The sequence below is a fragment of the Xiphophorus hellerii genome, chromosome 10, assembly GCF_003331165.1.
Source record: "Xiphophorus hellerii strain 12219 chromosome 10, Xiphophorus_hellerii-4.1, whole genome shotgun sequence".
NCBI classification, from domain to species: domain Eukaryota; kingdom Metazoa; phylum Chordata; class Actinopteri; order Cyprinodontiformes; family Poeciliidae; genus Xiphophorus; species Xiphophorus hellerii.
In genome coordinates this window covers 4,128,415-4,143,824 of record NC_045681.1, presented here as the reverse complement: position 1 = coordinate 4,143,824, position 15,410 = coordinate 4,128,415, and the positions used below count along the sequence as shown (strand labels likewise).

The 15,410-nt window shown below is 37.2% G+C and overlaps 2 protein-coding genes across 3 annotated transcripts; both read right to left on the bottom strand.

Annotated features, from left to right (window-relative positions):
* Positions 1-43: 43 nt before the first annotated feature.
* cenpt (centromere protein T) lies at positions 44-7,853 on the bottom strand. 2 transcript variants are annotated; one of them, XM_032573367.1, is made up of 13 exons: positions 7,546-7,853; positions 6,392-6,500; positions 6,176-6,311; positions 5,991-6,084; positions 5,749-5,885; positions 5,560-5,617; positions 5,337-5,473; positions 4,023-5,000; positions 2,699-2,989; positions 2,520-2,619; positions 2,247-2,414; positions 1,981-2,085; positions 44-663 (listed from the first exon to the last, which is right to left on the bottom strand). In XM_032573367.1, the coding sequence occupies exons 1-13, from the start codon at positions 7,629-7,631 to the stop codon at positions 534-536; spliced, it is 2,529 nt and encodes an 842-aa protein (XP_032429258.1). In that variant the 5' UTR covers positions 7,632-7,853; the 3' UTR covers positions 44-533. The 2 variants fall into 2 exon arrangements, with proteins under 2 accessions (XP_032429258.1, XP_032429259.1); XM_032573368.1 differs by having other exon boundaries at positions 5,758-5,885.
* Positions 7,854-9,067: 1,214 nt separating this feature from the next.
* On the bottom strand, positions 9,068-14,274 carry LOC116727737 (cytochrome c oxidase subunit NDUFA4). The gene is made up of 4 exons (XM_032575362.1): positions 14,082-14,274; positions 10,752-10,840; positions 9,500-9,560; positions 9,068-9,345 (listed from the first exon to the last, which is right to left on the bottom strand). The coding sequence occupies exons 1-4, from the start codon at positions 14,127-14,129 to the stop codon at positions 9,289-9,291; spliced, it is 255 nt and encodes an 84-aa protein (XP_032431253.1). The 5' UTR covers positions 14,130-14,274; the 3' UTR covers positions 9,068-9,288.
* Between the last annotated feature and the right edge of the window lie 1,136 nt (positions 14,275-15,410).

Below are 15,410 nucleotides of genomic sequence, written 5' to 3'. Positions count from 1 at the left end.
ACAAGCAATAAAATGAATGGAAAAGTCTGCAGTAGTTTTGGGATTTGGTTTCAGTTCCTTTAATTTTAGACAAGAGAGCTGTTGAAGGCGCAAGTCACCTGGACTAGTTCAGGTGATTTGCGCCATCTAGTGGATAGTGAAGAAATCTGACAACTTTCAACCTAAAATTCCCAAAAAATAAAAAGCGAAAAAATTTAAAACCAGTTTTTAGTTCAGCTACAGCTGTAAGCTGCTTCATAATACCTAGCAGGTAAAATAATTTAAAGTCTAAAATGATTTCTGTTATGCAAATAATCTTTATTAATGGATGAAACTATACTTATTTGTGTTTTCAATCAGAAGAGAATAAAATTAAAAGATAATTCATACAATCCCACTTATCAGAGCACAACCATCTCAACATTTACATATGCAGAAGAAGAAAAAAACAATACAATGATGGAAAGAATAGAAAGAAAGAAATTAACAACTCCATATAGAAATAACATTTGTTTACAGAGATAAATAGACAAAAAAAAGTGCTTTAAAAGTATTCACTTCCGTATTTTAGGGATCACAACATTTCCACTGGTTGCGATGGGGATTAGGATCTTTCGCTGGTCCAAGCGCAGATACTTTTCAATGAGAACCTCCACTGGCACCTTGTCGTTTACGAATCCCTGCCTGCAGAATGCAAGAAAAAAACAAACAAACAGGAGTTAAAAACTGATAGAGTAATGCATGCAAACTGTGAACGGTTATTTATAAAGAATCAATTCATAAATGTTGCGGTCCCTGGCCTTTTCTTCAGCACGAACGTAAAACTCAACCATGCAGGACTGAGCTTTTCACAGTCAGGAAAATTTTATTTTCAAGCTAGAAATGGACGGTCAGAAGGAACCATCAAGAAAAAAAGATTAAATAAAATTTTATGGGATTAATATAAAAATATTGCATATTTTATTAACAAAAGGGGATTGTGGTGGAAAATTACATCTGGTAATTTATTCATCAGATTAATAAAGTCAGGATATATTACCTGATAATTTCCTCTAAAAAACTGGTTGCCAACTCAAATCAGGTGTCAGAGAGGAAGAGTTCATGCTAAATAAATGTAATAATTATTGAATAGTAAATAAAAGGGAGAAAAAATGTAAATTTGATTCTTTACATTTTGCAGCATTTTCTGTGGGTTTGTGAATCCCGGGCAGAAGCTAATGCGTTTCTGTTTTTAAAAATAGTTTTTTAAAATTTGTTTTATGTAACATTCTAATTTTAAATGTAAAGTTTTTATTAACTGTAAACTGAAAATCGTCATAACAGAAATAAAGGTTTCCACACATCCATCTGTGTATAATTAATCTACATAATGTTTTCACTTAATAATAAAATAAATTGACTTTTCAAATAATATTCTAATTTATTGAATGTGTCAGGATGCCTTTAAAGATGTTGGTTATGTTTTATGTCAAATCAGATCATAAAACAATAATCTAAAAGTTATAAAAATTGGACGATTCTCCCCCGATTGATTCTTAGGGGAAAAACAGAAAAAATTATTTTGTGAACACAGCAAACAGCATATAATCCATGCACATTAAAGTTTGGTGAAAATCAGATAAATTTTGATAAATAAATTGATAGAATAAAGCACATCCTTCATTTTAAAAACTGTTGCCTCCATCAGGAAGTTGTGGTTAATGTGTTACATTTAACCGCTTAGTGAAAACAGTTTCAAAGAACCAGTAAAACCGGTGATCAGTATCGGCCTGCAGCAGCTGATCGGTGCGTCTCCAACTATAATCTCTGGAATCAACATCAGGAAATCTGTCTGATTGAATATGAATGTTTTAAATCTGATTTTTTTTTCTGTCTAAAAATATTTTTAAAACCCGTAAATTAACGTTAAAAACTCAACAGAAACTGGAAGAGTATACTAAATCCTGTTACCATAGCAATTAATCAGACCTCGAGTTTGACACATGTCAAATTCAAACGTACCGTCTCAACAGAAGCTCAACATCTTCAACTTCGATAGTTTTTCTCTTTGCGTGGGCCGCGTACGTCTCCAGGTCCTCAGCAACACGGTCGAAGAACTCATCCATTCTGCCACAAAGTCGATAAGCATCGATTACAAAAGTAAAAACTGTTTGTGGTTATTTCTGCAGGATCAAAATCTAACAAAGAACAGCAGTAAAAAAAAAAGCTTTTCAGAATGAAGTCGCTGATTTTTTTTGTATAAACAAAACAAGTATTATTTTTGTTACATCTCATTTAGGACGGGGAAGACATCTGCAGAGACTTTTGTTTTGGCGAAGTGCTTGAAGACACTCGTCAGGTAGGTCTTTGGTAGGACGGTCTCCCTCCTGGACAGCCCAGTTTGCCGCCGTCTCGCCTGCTTTGGTTTAACTGCAGGTAAAGCTTCGCTTGCACTACTGCAAGGATAAAGAACAAGCAGTAAATAGGAGAAACGTTAGACTTCAGCACATTATTTCACTGGGGAAAGCTTGTTTAACGCTGCAGAAAGAAATGTGACTTGCCTTGCTGGGAGATTTTTAGAAACTGAAGGCGACGCTGGAGGACTGGAGGTAAAAAACTTTATTTTCTCTCTGACAAAAGCTGGCGTCTTGCCTGGGAAATCTGGATTTTAAAGAATCCAAATTATGATCACTTTTTTAAATATGAAGAATCACACAAACTAAAAGTTACGAGCCTTCACCTTCATTATCATCCTCCTCCTCATCCGACTCTTCCTCCTGTTCCCCGGCTTCCTCTGCGGCAGCTTCAACATCCTCCTGCTGCCTGCTGACCTCTGCATCATGGCTGACACGGAGGAGGTGGAACGAGGCGTTTTTTCTGTCCGCCGGATCGTTTACATCCCAGGAATCTTCGTCCAGATGTTGAAGCGAAGGTTTAGCCCAGTCTGGTTTTCCAGTTTGATTCTGGATTCTTTCCAAACTGGTGTTCAAACCCAGAGCGCTGTAGCTTTTGGACTTTATTAATGACAGACCTATAAAAATAAAACGGCAGGAATTTGTTTTTTTAAAAAGAAAAACGCATTTGATTCTCTTTTCATCATTTCTTTTCATCCAGATCCATAAGCTACTGTTCTAAAAAAATGTCTTCATAAACTTATGTAGCAATACGACTAATTGTTAATTAATGGTTTATTAGATTCAAATTAGTTCTAATCTTTTGACTAATAACGTCTGCTTTGACCTTCTTTTGGTGTTGTAGTTTGACCGCCATCCGGCAGAGGGCGCCGCTGGTCTTCCTTAAGCGGAGCCGCTGATACGGAATCAAAGATGGCGCCCATAAGGGAACGGTAAAGAGTAACGGTCCAGACAGAGTCCGGTACGGGATGCAAAATACACTTTCTACGTGTCGGCTTTGAAATAAAAACACTCAAACTCCTTAAGTTGTTTTGAAATATAATCACTCGACAAAATCCTTTAGTTTTTACCTTAATAGCGCTCATTTAGCCGAGCTGCATCAATTTCTTATTCAAAAATGACCGACGTGCTACGAAGGCGAGGATTCATGACAGAAAAGCGGAGGATACAACAGAAAAATGGAGCCTAATGACTTTCGTAGGTTAAAACTTTTCTCCATTAATTGCGTCAACATTCCTTCTACAGCAACCACAGACCACTTTGCGTGACCGTATCTCAGTTAATGGGGGATTTAATGTTTAACATATTTATTTTTTCTATTCAGCAGCCTAAGAGGTTCCTGTTTAGTTATATTTTATAAATATGTCTAAGTTTGATCATGTGAAAACAAAATTGTCAGTCTATTCAGTCAATATTTAATACAGCTGACACAAAATAATGTTAAATTATGTATATTATGAACGATTTAGGAAAGACGGTCATCCTTCTTGATACAAGAGGTTTTTAAGAAAATGGCCGCCTATCGATTAACTATTATTCGATCGATAATATCAATCAACTTTAGATAAACTCATAAATTGATAACTTGGGTAAGAATGTCAGTTTGGGTTGTAAAGTTAGCAGATGACGCCAACAGGTGAGTAGCTGTACCTTCTGTCGCCTTGACGACGGGCAGAATGAGCCCGCCCTCTGAGCGAAAAGCCCTGCGACTGATGTGTCGCTCTTCCTCCTGATTCCTCTCTTCATCGTTATAGTCTTGGTCAGTCTGACGATCGGCTCCGTCCGACTTTTCCTCGTCGTCACGTTGGAGTTGATTAACTCCTACTACTGATCCACCTTCATCCTCGGGTTGGGAGCCAGCCGCAGCCTCCTCTTCCTCAGACGGAGAAGCTGCTGCGGCGTCTTCAGGACTGTCCTCCACACCTTCATCCTCAGCCTGAGGGCTCACTGCAGCCTCTTCCTCAGACTGAGAATCAGCTGCAGCTTCTTCCTCAGTTGGGGATTGCTCCACACCTTCATCCTCAGCTTGAGAACCCACTGCAGCCTCCTCTTCCTCAGAGCCTCCTTCAACATCTTCAGACTGAGAATCGGCTGCAGTTTCTTCCTCAGTTGGGGATTGCTCCACACCTTCATCCTCAGCTTGAGAACCCACTGCAGCCTCCTCTTCCTCAGAGCCTCCTTCGACGTCTTCAGACTGAGAATCGACTGCAGCCTCAGCTCCATCATCCAGATCAAAAGTCTGGAATCCAACTGCATCGTCCTTTTCCTCAGGTTTCAATGAAACATCTCGTGTTTTATCAACATTTTCCTTGCCTTCATCTTCCTCCATGTTGGTCACAACTTCTTCTTCTTCTTCAGCTGATTTCTGTCTCTCCTCATCCCTGTGCTCCTCCTCCTCCTGTATGTCTCTCTGGAGCTGAGTCGCCATGACGGCGGGTTTATCCTGAGTGGCAGTGATGGAGAAGTTGGAGGTCAGGGCGTCATGCTGGTCGTACAGAGCCGTCTGGCAGTTCACGATGTCGACCGTGACGTCGGGCTCGCTCAGTTTGCTCAGACCCAACGTAATTCCCGCCAAGTTTGTGTCTTCGCCGCCGACCTCTCGCCCCTGAAGTGCTTCACGGCTCACGTCTGGAACACAATGTAGAGAAAAAGAGCCGAAATAAAAAGGAAAGTTCTTGTATTAAAACTAGAGATGCACCAATTTGACAATGTCTGTATCGGTCCCGATCCAATTATTGATAATAAAGATTTGCTGTAAAATAAGAAGTAGGGATTTGTTGATTTTATGTGAATTTTGCAAATTTGTGAAAAGCTGGAGGAACTTATTGGACTCTAGAGGGCCACATAAAAAGTTACAGCGGACCAGATTTGGCCCCCGGGCCTCAAGTTTGACACTTTTGCTGTAAAGAATCAGAATCATTTAATGAACAGAAGCTTTTGGTTGCAGTGAAAAGACAGAATCACCTCCCATCTGCTGCTTGCTGCGAGCAGCACAAAACTCTTCCTCTGTGATCTTTCTGCGGCGCGAAACTCGTCTCTGAAGGCCTCTCTTCTCAGTGTGAACGTCAACAAACGGGGTTTTCAGACTCAGGGAGGAGGAGCTGAGCGGCAGAAAGAACATGCAGATCATTTTATACTAAATAAATATACTTATTTCACTTGGAAGGGTTTTTTTTTTTAACTTTACCTTGACAGGGAAAGAGATGAATGATCACCGATTGAATTTTCTGGTTCTTCTTCAGCAGCTGTAAGCATAAAAATCCCCAAAACACATAAATATAACAACGCCGTTAACTCTGGAGTCCGTATCAGCACTGGGTCACAAGTAAAAATGTTTACAATCTTTCACAGAAAAATAAATAAAGTTTAACTTTACCGTTTTCACCTTTAAGTCGTTTTTCAAAAGCGGTGACGTTGAGGCTCTGACGCGGTCTCTTTCTGCTCAGGCCCTTAGCGGCGCTCGCAATGTTCCCCATCGTCACATCCGGCAGATCCAGACCCGACAGCTCAAAACTGGACACAAAAAATAAACACATAAATGTACAAACAGTCAACATAAAGGTGCTGAGAAACAGAAAAAACTTTAGATTTTACACCAAACAGTCATCTTAAACACACCTAGACCGACTTCTAGTAACTGTATTGTCTTCTGAAGGAGGCTGCAGCTCTGCAGGGGCGACTTTGTCATGAACCACTGGGGACTTCACAGGCTCTGAAAAGCAGAACCAAACGACATGGATGTAAAGAGGAAAACAAAAACATCAGCCTCACTGAGAACCAGAAGGGCGGATAAAGCCACTCACCTGTCTGCAGGATGTTCCTGAGTAAATGCCTGGGAGTTTCTCCATCATCAAACATCATGGAGGAGGAGGGAGCTTGCTGTCTGAGCACAGCGGAGGCGGTTCTTCGCTTGAGAGGCAGGGATTTCCTGGTTATATTCTGAAAACAAAAGCACGGTCAGATTTAGAGGGTTCAACTGATGCCACCTTCCACAGCCGAGTCGTTTGTGTTCTTCTCACCTCCTGGATTTTGTTCCTCAGGCTGCGTCGCAGGATGTTCTGTGGAGTTTTGGGCTCAGCATCTCTCCTGCTGCGCCGCGGCTCGCTGCTACCTGCTGCCTGGGGCTCACTGACATGCAGACAGAGAAGAAAATTATCCATTTTCAATCAAAATTCCTAGTTTTTTTTTTTTTTTTTTTTGCACCTTTAAATTCTTAAATTTAAGCGACTTCCTGTTAACACAACTAACGCATCTGTTTCTATTATGTCTTTATAACACTGGATATGTCTAAAAAAATAAAACTGTTAGCTAATTGCAGCAAAGTGTAATATCTTAAAGTCAACGCATCTTTTAACACAACATGTCTGTCACAATAAGCAATAAATAAATTAACCACATAACAAATTAAAACAAACTCAATAATTCTATTATTGTAAAATGTATTGTGTTTTTTTTCTTTTCTCTGTTTTTCTACCAAAAACTGGAAGACAAAAGTCTTCAGTCTGCTGCTTTGGTCTAGCCATTTTTGGAAGGACAGAGACTTTATAATTCATTTTATTTGCTGTTTTGTTTATTTTGGATTAGAATTTAAAGTTAATTGATTTTTTGAGAATGTGTTCTTGTATTATTATACCATTTCCATAGTAGTACTTGAAAATGGCCTCAAAACAACGTTATCGTTTATCGCAAACACTTCTGGGACAATTTCTCGTCCAGTAAATGTACATTTTGTTTTCACCTAAAAGTTAATTCCGATCCAGTTGTGCATTGTGGTCAGACTTTTTTCAACAAATGAGAAAATACTGTGATAAAGTCTATACTGCCTCTTAAATTTAAAGACACTGTAAAATACCAAAAGGGTTTATTACAAGGTCATGGCGTTTGTTAGAGAAGTGAAAATAGGTCGTACCTGGCAGAGTAATTATCAAAGATAATTGTCCAAATAAACACAGGAACAAACATAAATCTATATTTTTACCAATTAAACTATACAGAAAATCTGTGTCTAAGCTGGAGAATAGAAAAAAATATAGTACAATACGATAGTAGGAGAGCCAATAATTTTGGTCATTTGCTTAAAAGGCAGGATGTTGTGACGGGGTTTGTCATTTACACTTTTAAACTTTGTTTTAAAACAAACAACACTATTTCTCCCTGAAAGAGAAGGCAGTACCTGCTGCCGACAGGAGTCCTGGGCGGCTCGGTGATCAGAATTTGCTTGAGGAGAATTCGAGGGGTTAAATCCTCGGTAGAATCCATTAGTCTGCCGAAGTAAAAATCCAGCTAACAAACCTCAGAGAAACTCCGTCTGACAACAAGCTGAAGCCACAGACAAACTGTCACAACAGCGCGAAGTTTTACCAACCAAAGAGAGCCAAAAAGGGCGCAAACTACTGTCACTCGACTCTAAATTAACATACCATTCGTATGCGCTAAGCTGTAACTGTTATCTGGCTCAACATGAATGTTTTTACCAACGGTCCCGCGCTATATTTGAGTGTAGTCTCGCGATGAGAAAGTTTTGCCTTCTTTCTACTTCAACGTGGCGTGCTTCGATTGGTGTGTTGCTGCCCTCTGGCGGCTGTACACTGAACTGACAAATGTAGCTTTTTGTTTTTCTCTTGCATATTCGTCATGCATATTCGGCAAAAATATATTCTAATGTGACTACACTTTTCAATTATTCCTCATTTAAAATTTGTTATTAGACCTGCAACATACTGTTCAATGTAATTTAATTGAACTTGTTTGTTTTTAATTGTATTTGTATTGCACTATTTATAGTTATTGTGGCCATTTCTCATGTAAAATATATATTTTTATAATATATATTTTATTATTATATTATATATATATATTATATAATTTTATTATATAAAATAATAAAATTAGTTCTCAGGATCTTTGCAAAGAAATTTTGCCTGATATGACAAAATAGCAGGGCTCTATTTGAACTCAAGAACCGTGTTTTTTGTTTTGTTTTTTTTTTTTTTTTGCTTTCTTTCTTTGCAACTCTGCTCTTTTTCAGTAGAGGTACATTTTCATGCATTTTCCCACAGATAGGAGATGAAGCTCTGTCTCATAGTTTGTTTTTCGTACAACACAGTCACATCTTGCTTCACTTCCAGTTGCTTCGTGCTCCAATTTCGAGTGATATTTCCCAACTTCTTCTAGGCGGGTTCAGTCTTCTGTTTACTACTGATAATGTTTTATACTAGTAATAGAAATCCTCTGCTTCTGACGGGTCAAAGTTTGCTTTAAAAGTCACAGCTTCCACTGGGCTGGCAATGCTTTAGTGCAGCTCACTGCTGAAATGTAAATATTAGTGCGAAAGCAGAAGCAGTGACATTTTAACCTGGAGAAGAAACAGCTGCCTGGTTAAATACTCAACCTTCATGTTAAGTAAAAACCAAGTGATGTCAATATTGTTAGCCTTTAATGGATAGATGGGAATTTTTAATGACAAAATCTGTCCTATTCAATGTGAAAAGGATGCAAGTAAACAAAAAGCAAGAAGACTCTAAATATCTCTGATCTGTTGCCTTTTGTGGCATCACCAGAAGTCTGTTTTCAAGTAAACTTGCTTCGGGAAAGAATTTATTTTTAATCTAGATTAGACAATTATTCCCAACAAAGCGCAAAACAAACTGACCGTGACATTTTCTCTTGGAGAATAACTAAACTTAACATACTAATGAGGTTAATCATTTTAATTGCTTTAATAATTTACAACACATAAAAGAAAAAAAACAGAATTTATCAATAGAAAACAGGTGGTACCCTGCTTTTATTCAAACTTGTATAGGTTTATGATTCCTCTCCTGCTGACAATCAACTGTTAAATGACCAACATTCAACTTGAACTTTGGCGAAACAAAAACAGTGCATAATCTCGGCACCCCGGTTGTGAAAGGACCTAGAAATCTGGCCGGTCCTTCTTCAGTTTGGAGTAATCCGTGTTGACGCTGAAAAACTGGAAGAGTGAGAAAAAGAGACGTGAAAGGACACAGTCAGGGTGAGGAAGGAAACATGGACTTTGACGCATGATAAGAACACAAGTTGTGCTTCATCTTGATATGAAGAAATAACAACTATTAACTAGCATGTGTTTTATTTTAATGTCTTACTTTGTACTGCTGATTGGGCCCCAGCTTGTTCCAGGGCTCTGGGTTGTTTGTGCGATCCCACCTGAAGATGACATATTGTAGGAGATATCAGAGGTTAAAATATGATGATTTTCAAAACAAAAAAATCTTAAAATCACACTATATATTGCATTACACTGCAAAAACACAAAATCTTACCAAGAACTTTTGTCTAGTCTCTTGAAATAAGACAAAACTAACTTACAAGTAACTTTTCAGGAAGATATAGCAGCTTGTTTTAAGTAAATAATTATTTAGTATTGATGAAAAACTTCTAGTTCCACTGGCAGATACTTCAACTAATAACTTGGGAAAATGTCTTGTTATACATTAAATAATCTGTCAGTGGATCTAGTACTGTGTCATCAATGTTAAAGAAATATTTATTTAAAGCAAGCCTACATATCTTTGCACTACTAACATATTTGCACTAGAAACTAGATCAAAAAAACTTGGTAAGATTTGTATTTATGCTGTTTTGCAGGTAATCTTCAATGCAAAAACATGAAATTACTACGTATTTTTCCAGTGGAAATATTTTTGTACACTTAAAGTAAGACAAAATTCACTTACATGTAACTTTTCGGAGCTTGTTTCAATAATTCCTTAATATTAATGAAAAGTGCTAGTTATACTTATAATCTCATAAAAATGTCTTGTTATAAGTGAAATAATCTGCCAATAGAACAAATAAATTTCATCAATATTAAGAAATTATTTACTTAAACAAGCTTCAAAATCTTGTGGAAAAGTTATTTGTAAGTTTGTTTTGTTTTATTTCAAGAATACTAATATAATTATACTAGAAACTACTTGGTAAGATTTAGTGTTTTTGCAGTGTAGAGACAATTCTTCCTGGGGTTCACAGCACAAACATTACAATAAAATCACTAAAAAGACCTCAAAATACCTCAAAACACAGAAACAATATTAAAACACAAAAATACAAATAAACAGCCTCAACCATTTCAAAATAAGTCAAAAATAAACCATATAAAATTGGCCATCCAGTCAATTCAATGTTATTTCATTGTCTATTATAGATTTTTAATATTCTTTTTAAACTTTAGCTAGTACTTTTTTTATGTATTTTAGGAAATTATTGACTTAAACCAAGTTCCTAAAAATATATATTTGTAAATAAGTGTTGTCTTATTTCAAGCGTACTAAGATATTTGCATGAGAAACTAAACTAAAAATACTTGGTAAGTTTTTGCAGTGCAGAGATACTTACGAGACGTCAGGATTCTTCAGAGCCAGTCTGGCCAAGTACAACATGCTCATCGTCGCGCCACCACCGATGAAGATGAAGAGGGGGATCAGCTGTAGAAAACAAGCATTTATTGTGTTAAAACATAAACAGATAATATGATATTATCATCAGAGCCCATCCAATCACTGAACAGATGCTTAGAGCAGATAAATGTGTGGATGTGCCAAAACTTTCTCCAGCTGAACAGAAACAAAACTGAAGTTATTATTTTTGGACCTAAAGAGGAACGATCTAGAGTTATAGATCTAGAGTTATAGATCTAGAGTCAATGCACAGCTTCAGTAATTACAACTGAAAACCAGCGATCAGCCCGAAACCTGGGAGTAGTGATGGACTCTGACCTGAACCTCCAGAGCCACATAAAGACAGTTACAAAGTCGGCCTTCTATCACCTGAAGAACATTTCCAGAATTAAAGGACTAATGTCTCAGCAAGATCTAGAGAAACTCATCCATGCGTTCATCTTCAGTCGTATTGATTATTGCAACAGCGTCTTCACAGGTCTGTCCAACAAATCAATCAAACAGCTGCAGCTGATCCAGAATGCTGCTGCTGGCGTTCTCACTAAAACCAGGAAGATAGATCACATAACACCAGTTCTAAAGTCCCTCCACTGGCTCCCTGTAGCTCAAAGAATAGACTTTAAAATACTGTTGTTAGTTTATAAATCACTGAACGGCTTAGCACCACAATACATTAAAGATCTGCTTTTATTGTATCAACCTTCCAGACCTCTCAGGTCTTCTGGTTCTGGTTCTGCTCTGCATCCCCAGAACCAGAACCAAACGAGGAGAAGCAGCTTTCAGCATCTATGCACCACGAATTTGGAACAAACTTCCAGAAAACTGTAAAACAGCTGAAACACTGACTTCTTTTAAATCTCAACTAAAAACCCACCTGTTTAGAATTGTATTTGAAATGTAATCAATTACAAATTTATTGATGGAACTTGACTTAATGCTGTGCTTTGATTGTTGATTCTATGTTGCATTGTGTTTCTGTGTTTGTAATGATGTAAAGCACTTTGAAATGCCTTGCTGCTGAAATGTGCTATACAAATAAAATTTGATTGATTGATTGATTGATAATAAAGCCTTTTTACATTGAATAAGAAATAATAACATAAACCCCTGTTATTTCACATATACAGTCTTTATGTGATGTAAAACAATAGAAAAAAATCATGTTTTCCACCTTTAATATTACATACAACCTGTACAATTAAAATAAACATTGACAATCCCAGATCATAATACCATCCCCACCATGTTTTACTGTAAAATAGAAGAAATGGTAAATGGCTTTTACTTGTATAATGCTTTACCAAGTCAGAGGACTCCAAAGGGCTTTAGTCTACATTTAGTAATTTATACATTTACACAGAGACTGAGGCTGAAAGGATCAGGGATTCAAACCGGCAACCCAACGCTGCCTGTGGCAATTTCAGCCCAAAATATGTTTGATTTCATCCAACAAAGTTTTTACAATATTTTATCCATCCCTAGATGCTTTCTCTGGAAAAAAAGGCAAACGTTTTTCTTAGTACAGATAAACTGTGAATATAAGTGATTTCTGCTCCGTCGAAAACAACCAAAAAGTGAGTATGCACTATAGGCGGCGCATATGGGTGCTATGCTAAAGAGGGCGCCAAATGATGGTGGAAAAACTATCCTATGTAGAATGCATGTGAGTGTGACTGCCTTTACTTTATTTTATTTTATTTGAATCCTGTTTGATGACAGGATGGATGACAATTATTTCAGTATCGAGACGAGGCTTGTAAGTATTCAGGTTAGTTTATGTTACTAATAAAATGACACTTTACTTTTGTCTTGCTACTGTGTGTTGTAGTTACAGGTGTGTAGTGGTGCTACCTCATTTCTTCTCAAACACCTCAGAAAGTATGTAGTTGCTCCCCTGTCATAAGCTGTTTCTATTACAAATGTGCACAAAACTTTGTTGATATTCCGCTAACGTAAAAAACAACAACACCATTTTGCAACTGCAGTGTTTCTATTAGATAAATAATACAGTTAAAATAAGTTTGTTCACCCTGAAAGTCATTTTAAAACTTGCTGACAATCATCCTTCTACCACTTCCTGTAGTCTTCGTCATTTCCGCCAGTCGCAACATCCGGTTGTTGATCACATGACTCGTGTGACGTGGGGGAAAAAGACATTTCTTTCGATTCAGCCGGAAAACCACCTCTTTTTATGAAAAAAAAAAACATTCACTTTTTCTTAATTAGCGTTCCGAAAGACGCAAATTTTCGGTTAAATAAAGATAATTTATTTTCGTAATTAAATATGCGCAATTTTAAGGTCAACCGAAACGCAGCTAATGTCGCCGTTTAGCTAAGTAATGCAAATTGAGGGCTGAGTTTTATTTTTGGGTTGACGACATCCACTGCGGGAATCCAAAAAGATTGAATATTGAAAGTATATCAAAAGTTTCACGACAACAAAATAGCCTATATTAATCAGTTGAAATGGATGGGATAAAGGGTTTTGAAATCATTTATCCATTAATTTTGGGGGTGTTATTCTTCTGAAGTCCATTGAATTTTATTTCCAGATTGGAGATTTGGTGTGATAATCAAACTTTTCACGACAAAATGCCCCAACCAGCTAAACAAACTGGCAAATGGGTGAGTCACCGACCAGCACAGGACATAAACATACCAGTGGCCTATTTATATGGTCTCTGCCGTAAAGCAGACTGTTTCACCCCGTCGTCCTTGGAAAAATAGACTTCAGTCAGTCAGGCCTATATGGATATCAGACGTGCTTTGGCGACCACCATGCATGGCTGCGGTATTAATCCCCTCATCTGGATCTTTTCCGGCTGGGTTCGGCCAGATGTGGCTCCTGAGTGTAAAGTGCAGCAAATCCCAGCAGGTGAAAGGGAAACCGCAAGAAAAATCAGGGCAATTCATTTGTTTCTACTAAAGAAATTAACCCAAATTAGGTGCGTTCGTGTTTTAATCATCCATTCTTTTTTCATTTGTTGGTGGTTTTTATGTATAAAAAAATAAGCCATTTAGGTCAAATTTTTAAGATTTAAGGTTATTGGAAGGGAAAACCTCCCAAACATTGCGTTCAGATCCCATTAATGTGGATATATTTTTATTTTATTTTATATAGTATTTAATAAGTGATCGCCCTTTTGTTGGGAATATTTCAGCAATCGGGAACGCGCCTCCCCCTCCGCGCGCACGTTTCAATGTCAAATAAGGATAATAAGCACAGGAGAAAACATAAATAAATTAAATTACAGCATTTGAGACTTACAGAGGGGTGACTCTTCATCTGCTTCCGGACGACCGAGAACATGGACATGGTGGAGGGTCTTTTCGCAACAGCGACCGGAGTCTGTTGGGTTTATAGGAATCTGCGGACAAACAGGCAGAGCTGCTGCGGATCTTCTTTCTGCAGGCCTGGAGGCACGCAGCGGAGCTGAACACCCACTCCTCTGCTGCCAGCCAATCCCAGCCGGGTACACGGACCCCGGTCACACCGCGAGGCTGCGGACCTCTTAAAGAAAAATCACCTGCTGCCGCCCGTCACTGCTTTTACAATCACATGTTCACATTTTGCCCACAACTTTGATGCATTTCAATGAAAGATACGTTGTTTTAAATTTTTAAATAAATAATAAATCACAAAGAATTGAGCCAAAACTCCATCAGAATCCTCCCTTATGCTTGTGCATCTTTTCCTTCCACTCAACTTTTTATTCATACACTTGGACAAAAAAAACAAAAAACTCTTTATTGTTCTTGTGCAACATTCTAATTTCTATGATGATAAATACATGAAATATACCACTTTGTTCAACTGAATTACTAACAGAAATGAACTATATTATGCTTTACACTTAGTAAAGTCAGGGTGATGTTTAACATTTTGTTCACAAACACATCTGGAAGGAAATGTTATTACTCGTATTTAGCTGCATAGAAGGAAAACAGCTCAGTCTACTGAGAGTTGCTAATATTGTTTCTGTAAATCAAACTAAAAAAGTACCAAATATTTGTGCCACATTGCAAAAAAAACTAAATAACCTCCACAAATTTGACTAAGTTTTGTTCTAGTTTCTAGTGCAAATATCTTAGTGTACCTGAAATAAGACAAAACTGACTTACAAGTAACTAACATGGGTAAAAATGTTTTGTTATGCCAGTGGAACTAGAACCTTTTCATCAATATAAAAGGAATTATTGACTGATATCAAACTCTAATGTCTCGCTGAAAGTTAGTTTTGTCTTATTTCAAATGTACAGATATTTGCACAAGAAACTAGAACAAAATCTCTCATTTAAAAAATGGAATAAACCCTTAAAAGCAGGTCAAAACTCATTCAGATCCAAATTAACCCAAAACAAAAGAGTTTTAATGTTTCTTTGTTCTCCATTTTTTCTACATTAATTTAAATATTACAAAAGTATATAAACAAAACTAAAACAATGATTGCGACCAGCAGGGGGGGAAATCTTTATCATTTTTTAAATGATGGTGATAAAAACCAAAATGGCTTCACTGTCTGGTGAAAAGTGACCGAGATTTTTAATTAGCCTCAACAAAATTGATTTTTATTTTACAAATCTTTGTGAATTTAAA

Bases quoted from the DNA above. Each gene is read 5' to 3' on its own strand.
- cenpt (XM_032573367.1), bottom strand. From the start codon at position 7,631: ATGGATTCTACCGAGGATTTAACCCCTCGAATTCTCCTCAAGCAAATT. The intron at 6,312-6,391 runs GTGAGAAGAACA...TTTTGTTTTCAG, and splicing joins TGAGGAACAAAATCCAGGAG to AATATAACCAGGAAATCCCT. The intron at 2,990-4,022 runs GTACAGCTACTC...TTATTTTTATAG, and splicing joins CGTCGTCAAGGCGACAGAAG to GTCTGTCATTAATAAAGTCC.
- LOC116727737 (XM_032575362.1), bottom strand. From the start codon at position 14,129: ATGTCCATGTTCTCGGTCGTCCGGAAGCAGATGAAGAGTCACCCCTCT. The intron at 10,841-14,081 runs GTAAGTCTCAAA...TGTTTTCTACAG, and splicing joins AGATGAAGAGTCACCCCTCT to CTGATCCCCCTCTTCATCTT. The intron at 9,346-9,499 runs GTAAGACATTAA...TCACTCTTCCAG, and splicing joins GGCCCAATCAGCAGTACAAA to TTTTTCAGCGTCAACACGGA.